The 10,575-nt window shown below is 43.9% G+C and overlaps 1 protein-coding gene across 1 annotated transcript in view; it reads right to left on the bottom strand.

The window, feature by feature from the left end:
• Positions 1 to 2,647: 2,647 nt before the first annotated feature.
• Samd7 (sterile alpha motif domain containing 7) overlaps positions 2,648 to 10,575 on the bottom strand; it is a 19,455-nt gene continuing 11,527 nt past the window's right edge. The window contains exons 6-7 of the mRNA XM_013016208.1: positions 7,795 to 7,905; positions 2,648 to 2,842 (exon numbers count right to left, since the gene is read on the bottom strand). Of these exons, the coding sequence (XP_012871662.1) occupies positions 2,648 to 2,842; positions 7,795 to 7,905 (306 nt within the window). The remainder of the gene's footprint in view (positions 2,843 to 7,794; positions 7,906 to 10,575) is intronic.

The raw sequence follows: 10,575 nt of genomic DNA, 5'->3' as shown, positions 1-10,575 counted from the left end.
GGTTCTTATTTTATTCATGGCTCTAAAATTATGCACAGTGCTATTTTTTTCGTAATAGCGACAAGCCAGGATGACATGGCAGAATGTTTTCCTTAAAGCAATACTGAGGCACATCTGTTCAAGGCACTCAGTTATCATTTAGCAGGAAGGAGATACTAAAAGTCATTGTATGTATAGGACTACACGATTCCCTTTACCACTAAAAGTATTATATTTCTTTTCTTTTTAGTCTCTCTCATGGCAGCTGATAAGGTGATCTTTTTTTGGTATAGGGACTGGGACTTGAACTCAAGGCCTTGTGTTTTTGCTTGGCTTTTTGCTCAAGGCAGAAGCTCTACCACTGATTTTCTCGTGGTTAATTGAAGATAAGAGACTCATGGGCCTTCCTGCCCAGGCTGGCCTTGAACTGCAAATCCTCAGATCTCAGCTTCTTGAGTAGCCATAATTGTGAGCATGAGCCACCAGTGCCTGGTTACAGTGATCATTTTATGAAGCTTATGAAAATTAAGAATAATAACCAGAAAAACGGTCATGTGTCATATGGGTCTTCCATTTACTGAGGATTAGAGAAATAAAAAGAGGACAGGAAAGAGTGAAATATATTTCAAGTTTATGTTTTCACTCAAGTCAGTCGCTTTACCACTTGAGCCGTACCTCTATTTCCTAAGTTATTTTAAAATAATAATCTGACACTAGTTCACCAGCTTGCCATCATTTTAGACAAAACTTAGTTTGAAACTTGGGAAAAATTTTGCCATCCATCTGTCTCTGAGCAAGGAGATCTAGAGACTGAACTAGCGATTCACAAGTATATTTGATGGTATATTGTTTCACGTCAGAGAAAAAAATCATGCTTATAGTAAAAATGAAAGCAAGCAAAACTCAAATTAGCATGGTTTGTGGGAAATGACTTGGAAAGTCCTCCTTTAAAAAGACCACAAAGTAAATGTAGGTAGCCTATTATTAGCATTTATTAAATGCAATTTATTTGTTTATTTGTGTTCACCATTGCTGCAAAACAGATTACCCCAAAGCTTCGTGACTGTAAACAACATGCATTTGTGATCTCTGTGTCTGTGCACTGGGGATCTTAGAGTGGCTTGGCTGGGAGCCTCTGGCTCAGCGTTTCTCACGAGCTGCCACCGCACTGTGGACTGGAGTTACAAACTCACGTACCTGAACAGTGCGAAGATGCTGGCATGCTTCAGAAGAATCATCGCCAGGTCTGATCATGTGGGCTTTCCACAAGACTTCCAGGAGACGTGGAAGCTGGCTTATCCAAGACTGAGTAACACACAAAGAGTACCAGGCAGCAGCCAAAGAAGGGACTCCTACCCCATGGTCTCCATTCATTAGGGAGGCCTCAGGGAGCCCAAGTTCAAAGGGAGGGCCAACACACGATATCAGGAAGAGGAATTGTTGGAACTATCTTTTTTGTTTGTTTGTTTGTTTTGGTGCTGATACAAAGGCTTGATCTCAGGATCTAGGTGCCGTCCCTTTGCTTTTCTGCTTTATAAGGATGGTGCTCTACTACTTGAGCCACAGGTCCACTTCCACTTTTTACTGGCTAATTAGAAATAAGAAAAAAAAGAAATTAAAAATAAAAATGAGAAATAGTCTCATGGATTTTCCTATGGAGGCTGGCTTTGAACTGCAGCACTCAGATCTCAGCCTCCTGAGCAACTAGGATTCCTGGCATGAGTTACTAGCACTCAGCTTGCATCGACTAACTTGAAATCTGCCTATTGTACTTTGTTCATTGTAAATGTTAAGATTTTTCCAACAGAACCAACGTTCTCGTGGTTACATTTCAAAATGTTCCAGAGGATGTGGAGTAAGCAATTTCCTCATGGCTGTGTCCCAGTTTTCTCCTTGTGCAAGTTGCCACCATTTTCCTTTGTGTCCCTTCAGAGACATTCTGTCAAGCATGGTGTTGGAAGAGTAGGAGTCTACATAGAATGCAAGCAGAAAACCACTTTAATTCCCCCTCCCCCTGTGCCAGTTCCAACCTGCTGGGCAGAGATAAATCTCCTCAACCCCGTAGATAAAATCTGAGGTGAGGACCAATGCTTTTTATCTCTCTGTCAGATGATGAGCCCGCTGGTCACGTTTAGTCATTTTATAGTTTCATTTTATAGCTTATATAGTTTCATTTTAGAAATGAGATCCCTGGTCTTGGGTAACACATACTCAAAACTCGAGAACTTTAAAGTGAAGGCTTCTCCTGTTCCCAACCGGACCCACTTAGGCTGGAAGCCACCTGCCCCCAGCAGGTGGAGGCCTCCTGGTCTTCTCTCCATTTTCCCCTTGATCTTCTACCTCCTCTGTATCTTAAACTTTTCTTCTCCATCATGGCTGGAGGAGATAAATCGAGGAAAGGGATGAAGAAATGTCTGCTTCTTCAGAGATTTCCTCACAGGAACCTTTGCCTGTAGCTTCCTCTTCCAAGGGCAACTTTCCAGCCCCTGATGATTAGGTCACTTCTGCCCTCACAGGAAGTGAGGCAAGTTCCCCAAGACAGATCCAGAAAGGCCAGCTTTCCCTCCCTCCTGCCCTCCATCTGTCCTGGGAAACTCTGACATCCCTTGATAACATCTTAGACTCTGGAAAACGAGTGATGACTGTTCTTGTTCCTTGAGGACCTGCTTTAACTTCTCAGATTGTCTATCTCAATTCTTTTAGGAATCATTATATCCTGGGGAGAAGGAGTGCTCAATGGATCATTCCAGGAATTAAAATCCACAAGACAAGATGGTTCTACTGGTTGAGCAAATGCCTGTGTCCTATGGCTAGGAAGGGAGGGCGTTTTCTTGAGCAGGGCACTTTCCACGAGCTGAGACACCTTTGAAGATAAAACAATCACAGGAATTAAGTCTACAGATTCTTTCAATAGTCCTCCTTGAGCACAGGCAGCCAGGCTAAGGTAATTTCAAATGTGGAGAATCTATATTCAGGTGGGGTCACGACTCGGTAAGAGGAGAGCAAGAGTCTGGCTAGGTGATTTGGGCAAAGGCCCCGTCCCTAGAGGTTCTACATCCCTTACCATGGTCCTGTGTGCAGACCCTAGACATCACATGACCATGGCCTCAAGCAGCTGAGCTTGAGGGCCCTTGGGTATCACATCATGATCTTCTGTCCCTAAAAGACTTACACTTGAAATGTGTACTGATTAGACTCCAGAGGTGAGTTATGGGGCACCCAATCAGAATGGCTGTAGGACACTTGGAAAGCTCTGTGTAGGCTCTGATTGGATCTGGGGATTGATAGGGCCCCAGGCGGTCCAATGATCTTAAGAGTCTCATATCTTTCCTCCAGAGACACCTTATTAATCCCTGCACAACACGCCTTCCCTTAGACTCCTGTCTAAGGGGAGCTCAGCTTATCTTTTTTCCCTCTATAAATCTTTTCCATTTTACATCTCTCTCTTTGTCTGTGGATTCATTCTGTGAGCACACAGAGATGAAGGATCTAGGAGTTACCATATCACTCGGATACAGTAAGCTCTGCTCTTCCCACAACTGCGGATCAAATCCAGGCCTTGTACACATCACACAAGAGCTGTACCCCTTGAGCCATGTACTGAGCTCGTTTGTTTTTTATTTTGGTTTTGAGATGGCATCTCCCCACCTTTACCAGGCGGGGAGATGCCGTTTCGTTAAGTGATAACTATTCTCTTGCCTCTGCCTCCAGAATAGTTGGGATTAGAGACATGTGCCACTACGCTTGGCATTGTGGGCTTCTATTAGAGTAAAAGTGTTTACAATGGTGGGACTGGCTTTCCAATTTCCCTACCTGGTTCTGCTGTAGTTCATCTGCCCTTGTGGTGATTTTACCCTAGGTTCATTCTGCCCACCCCATGCCCTGAGTGTGTCTGTAGGCATCTTTCTTCTTGCCCATTCTTGCTATAAGCAGGTCTTGCCACCCATCTCCAGCTTGGAGATTGGAGACCTTGCTAGCTTATCCAGCCATGAACCTCTGCCTGTTCCAGCGATGAATTCCTGCTTGTTCACCATCTGGAACTTCCACGTCTGATATTTCAGTTCCCAAGTAACCTGTGCCTGTCCTGTTTGATTGATGACTGCCATCAGCATACCTCCCCTCCTCCCCTCCCCCAGCATCTCTGGGGACTCTGCCCATCATCCTGGCAGATGGTACCTGGACTGTAATTGCTCAGTTGGGCTTCCTGAAGGTGAGTACTATCAGAGGAGAGCCTCCAAATGAGCCATAAATTGAGGTCAAAGAATACTCAATTTGAGAAAAAACAAAACAAAACCAACACCCATGAACTGTCCTTGTAATTATGCCATTAGATGTAGCACCCTCATTAAAGACAAATAAATCACTTAAAAATGAACATGGTTGTATTGCTATCAATTTCTTAATATTGACAATTGTGTCACATTTCATAAGATGGGTGAATTCTCTGTACTATATTTGTAACTTTACTGTCTCTAAAATGATTCAAAGATTTAAAAATATAATAAAAGAATACCAATGGAAGCAATAAAGTGTTTACCTTAGAAAGAACTGTTTGTGTGTGCTCACACACCATTACTGGGGCTTGAACTTAGGGCCTAAGCACTATCCTTGAGCTTTTTTGCTCAAGGTTAACACTCTACAAACTTGAGCCAAACCACCACTTCTGGCTTTTTGGTGGTTAATTGGAGATAAAAATCTCACTGACTTTCCTGCCCAGGCTAGGTTTGAACTGCAGTCCTCAGCTTTCAGCCTCCTGAGTAACTAGAATTATACACATGAGCCACTGGGGCCCAGCTAGAAAGAAGTTTTTATCCTAAAGTCCTTTTAGAAAGATAAGAATAGGAGGTTCTGAAATCTTAGTCCTGTCATACACATTTATGGTGTAATTGGTTCCATCTTGCATAAACTATGGGACAAATTAGTTGCTGCTTTCTGGTTTTACTTTTATGAAGGTCATTCCTTTAAAAAATAATTATTGAAGCCGGGCAGCGGTGGTTCACGCCTGTAATCCTAGCTACTCAGGAGGCTGAGATCTGAGAATCATGGTTCAAAGCCAGCCCGGGCAGGAAAGACCTTGAGATTCCTATCTCCAATAAACCACTAGAAAACCGGAAGTAGCGCTGTAGCTCAAGTGGTAGAGCACTAGCCTTGAGCTGAAGAGCTGAGGGACAGCGCCCAGGCCCAGAGTTCAAGCCCCATGACCGACAAAGAATAAAAAATAAATAAATAAATAATTATTGAGCTGGGCACCGGTGGCTCACACCTGTAATCCTAGTTACACAGGAGGCTGAGATCTGAGGATCACGATTCAAAACCAGCCTGGGCAGGAAAAATCCATGAGATTTTTATCTCCAATAAACCACCAGAAAACCAGAAGTGGTGCTGTGGCTCAAGTGGTAGAGTGCTCACCTTGAGCCAAAGAGCTCAAGAACAGCACTCAAGGCCCAGCCCCACAACTGACAAAAAAAAAAAAGGAAAAAAATATTGATCCTTCTTTTGGGCTGGTCCTGGGGCTTGAACTCAAGGCCTGAGCCCTGTCCCTGAGCTTTTATGTTCAAGGCTAGCACTCTATCACTGGAACCACAGCTCTATTTCTGGCTTTTTGGTGATTATTTTTTTTTTGATGATTAATTTTTTTGGTGATTAATTAGCAAGAAAAGGCTCATGGACTTCTTCCCAGGATGGTTTTGAACTTGATCTTCAGATTGCAGTCTTCTGAGTACCTAGGATAACAGGTATGAGCCACTAGCACTGGGAAATAATTAACCTATGATGGGACTTGCATTTGGGGGGGATACATCAGTCCACTAAAGGGATAGAGGGCCCTATCTCCTGGTGCTTATGGTCTAATGGAGGTTGGGAGAAAACAACAATAAATAATGAACACTAAATACACAGCTGACACAGATGGTTGAAGGCAATAGTGTTATGTGGGAAAAGGAAGAGACACCAAGAATATGTATGAGGAATGGACAAGCTTCAGTGAAAAATATTTAAGTAAAGTTGGAGGTAAGGAAGCCAAGAACGGATTCACTGGGGGCAAGGTGGGGGGGGGGTGAGTATTCCAGAAAGAAAGAAGAGCCAGTGTGGAAAGACTGGGCCCAGAGCATGTCTGAAGCATTTGAGCAGCCAGGCTGAGTAAGTGACGGCAGAGATATTGAAGCAGACAAAGGAGAAGGTGAGGTCAGAAGGCCAGAACAATGGTGGGTAGTGAAGAACACGGATGGTAGAGGACTTTAGCTCTGAAGAAAATGGAAGCCAGGTACCAGTGGCTCACCTCTGTAATCCTAACTACTCAGGAGGCTGAGACTGAAAAGCCCAGGTCAAAGCCTATCTGGGCAGGCAAATCTGAGAGATGCTTATCTCCAATTACCTAGCAAAAAGTTGGGAGTGGCCAGGTACGGTGGCTCTCGCCTGTAATCCTAGCTACTCAGGAGGCTGAGATCTGAGGACTGCAGTTCAAAGCCAGCCCAAGCAGGAAAGCCTGTGATATTCTTATCTCCAATTGACCACCACGAAACTCGAAGTGGTGTTGTGGCTCTCAAGTGGTAGAGCACTGGCTTTGAGCTGAAGAGCTCAGGGACAATACCCTACCCCAGAGTTCAAGCCCCATGACCGACAAAACGTGGTTCAGGTGATAGCATGCCAGCTCTGGGTGAGAAAAAAAGCTAAGTTAGTGTGTGAAGTCCTAAGTTCAAGGCCCCAAACCAGCAAAAATAAATGAATAAATAAATGTTTTTAAGCAGGAAATGGGGAGCTGTTGCAGAGTTTTGAGAGCAGAGTGACTTGATCTGCCTTATGTGGAAAAAGGAGCACTTATTATTATTTTTTTCCCTGTTTTTGTGAATACGCTATGGTGGGCAAGAACAGAGGCGAGGAGAGCATCAGGAGGTGCACCCAGGACTCCAAGACAGCTGATGGTGGCTTTCTCCAGGGGACAGCAGCGGGGTGGGAGGAAGGGAGGGACTGGGGGCAGCTGGCTCCAGCGCACAAGAGACAATGATCACATTTTGGGAAGTTGGCAAGCCAATTGTGAAACATGCCGTCATGAAAACGTAAATATACTCACAATTAAACTAATTCTATTGGCAATGAAAGTAATACTAAAATGTACATCACTTTTTAGTCCTTTGTACCCAACTTAACATTATTATTATTATTTATGATTATCCATGCCCTTCAGGTTATTTGCATCTGAGACATGATATACCTAATGGGAGAGTAACTTGTGCTCTTCCCATGCCTTTATCAGTAGCATTAGGGGGTTATCAGTTAGAAGTATTCGATGTCATAGACACTGGCAAATGCTATTCATTAGGGTTCTTGTTTTTACCTCACTCCCTCAGCCCCTGCTAGTACTAGAATTTGAACTCAGGGCATCACACTTGCTCAGCTTGTTTGCTCAGCTGGCTTTCTACCACTTGAACCATGCCTCCAGTCTAGCATTTTCATAGTTATTTTGGAGATGGAGTCTCACAAACTTCACTGCCTGGCCTGGCTTTGACTCTCAGTCCTCCAATTCTCAGCCTCCTGAGCAGCTCCATGTACAGGCGTGACCACTGGCCCTGGGCTATTGTCAGAGTGACCTAATTTGTGAATATTTACCAGCACACCTGTGGTTATTGCCCAACCAAGGACCATGGACTCTCCTACCACCCAGAAGCCCTTGTTTCTTCTATTGTATCCCTAGTTTACAGTCACACTAGGAGACAAGCTAACAAAGATGCTTCAAAAGTATCATTTCTGTGATAGCAGCATAAAAGTAACATACTTTTCTTAAGTGTCACACTATGAAGTCACGTGACATCACCATACCTGAGACTGAATCTTGAGTGCTGGGCCTAGCTTCAGGCCCAGAGTGCCTCGAAGATGCTCTTCTGTGAGTAATGGTAAAGTTTCTCCATCGATTGCATGATCTTTAAACACCTGATGATATACAAAAGGTGTGTGTTAGATTTGCCCCAAATGTACTTTTTTCTTTTTCTCCCTCCTCCCCTGACTAGTACTGGGGCTTGAACTCAGGGCCTGAGCGCTGTCCCTTAGCTTTTTTCAGGTTTTCCTACTTGAGCCACAGCGTCACTTCTGACTTTTTGGTGGTTAATTGTAGATAAAGAGTCTCTGGGGATTTTCTGTCCAGGCTGGCTTTGAACCATGATCCTCAGATCTCGGCCTCCTGAGTAGTTAGGATTATAGGCATGAGTCAGTCACTGGTTGCCCGGCTATATTTTTTTAAGTTCTTATTCTTTATATGGCTATGTCAGTGCTGTAGGAAACATTAGGACTGCTAGAGGATGACGTAGACATTTAGGAAACTTGCTGGTTTTAGTTGCTCACTATTCTGTGCCCCAGTGGCTCATTTTTCATAACCTTTGGAGTGGACTATAAGTCTCTGTTTATAGGACTCAATTGTAACCTGGCCCAGTTATTATTTGAGATCTTATTGACTCCTTAAGTTCCCCTAAGGCACTATGGTATATGGTGTATGATAGACAGTAAACATTACTAGATAAATCAACAAATGGAGAAGTACTCTTGAATAAAAGGACATGGCTAAAAGGTGCCATGAATGCCATCTCTCATATGGACAGATGCAGCATCGTTACTGACATCGATGTGGCATGAAAAGAAGAGGGGCTGCTGGGAGCCTAAGGCTCCAGTGTACTGTCCTCCGAGCTACGTGGGAGGCAGAGATTGGGAGGGTCGAGGTGCCAGACTCCGTAGTGAATTCCACGGTGCCCTGCTTTCTTCCCACGGCGGGGGAGGTGCAGGTGCACAGATCTAGGAGAGATGGTAGGACCACAGGGTTGTGCTGTCCAAATTTCACCTGCCCCGCAAGCTTTCCATGTTCACTCGGGGCTTGCTTTCTTTCTATCTTAAGTCTTCCTCGCCCTCCTCAAACTTTGGATCCCAGAGCATTCTGCCTTATTTTCAAGATCAGACAGTTTCCTAATTTACAAAGAAAAGACAAAGGATGAAACCAGTAGACGAGAATTCTTTCAAAGTTTGAACTATAAACCTAAAAACGGACATATTCTCCTACTGTCCTGACTAATGGAAGCAGAGTCGCATCTGTCTGTCATCTAGTATCTTTCTCTTTGTCTAGCAATCAGTTTATTTGTGGTAGTCACTGGGGTTCTGAGCTCTGGGCTTTCCACATGCTAGATGAGTGCTTTACCACTTGAGCCACGCCCCCAGACTTTTTTGGCACAGGATTTTTTTTTCAGGTAAGATCTTGCATTTTCCCCCATGATGGGCCTTGGATTGTAATCCTCCTACCTACTCTACAGAGTAATTGGAATGGCAGATGTGTACCTCCATGCTCAACTTATTGGTTGAGATGAGGTTTTACTAACTTTCCCAGAGATGCCTAGAACTGGGATTATAGGTATGCCATGCTTGGCTTCCCTCTACTATGTTTTGTTGTTGTTGTTGTTGTTGTTATTGTTGCCAGTCCTGGCTCTTGAACTCAGGGTCTTGAGCTCCTTCAGCTTGCTTTCCCATAGCGGACACTTCACTACTTGAAGTGTGGACTTTTCTGCCCAGGCTGGCTTGGAACTGTGATCCTCTGGATCTCATCCTCTTGAATAGCTAGGATTACAGTCATAAGCCACCACTGCTCAGCCTTTTTTTCCCCCCCTTAATTTTCCTTTTGCCCTTATATCTTCTCTTCATATTTTCCCCCATTTTTAATTAACTTATTTCAGTTGTACCACTGGGGTTTATTGTGATATTTCCATATATACATGCTGTATCCTAATCTAATTCACCCACTCCACCACACTCCCAGCCTTTCTTCCACTTTTTTTTTGTCAGTCATGGGGCCTGAACTCTGGGCCTTGGAGCTGTCCCTCAGCTCTTCAGCTCAAGGCTAGCGCTCTACCACTTGAGCCACAGCACCACTTCCTTTCTTCCACTTCTTAATACAATTTCAACAGGTTCCACTGTTATATTTTCATGTCCGTCTCCTGTTTAAAGCAGGATGGGGAAGACTTATTGGTGTTTTTGCTTACCTCACTTGGCTGACTGGTCCATACTTTATTGGTTATGTAAGTGATGAGTTTAACATGTATTGAGCATTAGCATGAGGCACTCTTCAATGCTTAAAAAAATTGTTTGAAAGTGTGTTATTGCAAGGCCCAAGTGGCTCAAGTATGTAACCTTAGCTATTCAGGAAGCTGAGATCTGAAGATCGAGGTTCAAAGCCAATCTGCGGAGGAAAGGTCATGAAACTCTTATCTCCAATTAATCAGTAAAAAGCAAGAACTGTGGCTCAAATGGTAGAGCACCAGCCTTGAGTGAAAAAGCTAAAAACAATGCCCAGGCCCTGAAGTCCAAGCCCTAGAATCAGCACAAAAAAAAAAAAGGGAAAAGGAAAAGAAAAAAGAAAGTAAGCAAAACACATGAATATGTACTATTGATACAAGCTTCAAAAACTTACAAGCCAGGGGCTGGGAAGGTGGCTCAGTGGTAGAATGCTTGCCTTGCATGCATGAGGCCCTGGGTTCGATTCTTCAGCACCACATAAGCAGAAAAAGCTGGAAGTGGCGCTGTGGCTCAAGTGGTAGAGGGCTAGCCTTGAGCTGAAGAGCTGAGGGA

Source organism: Dipodomys ordii, unplaced genomic scaffold, assembly GCF_000151885.1.
Source record: "Dipodomys ordii isolate 6190 unplaced genomic scaffold, Dord_2.0 Scaffold30, whole genome shotgun sequence".
Lineage (NCBI taxonomy): Eukaryota > Metazoa > Chordata > Mammalia > Rodentia > Heteromyidae > Dipodomys > Dipodomys ordii.
The sequence above is the reverse complement of the archived record's forward strand: the minus strand, read 5'-3'. Positions and strand labels throughout refer to the sequence as shown.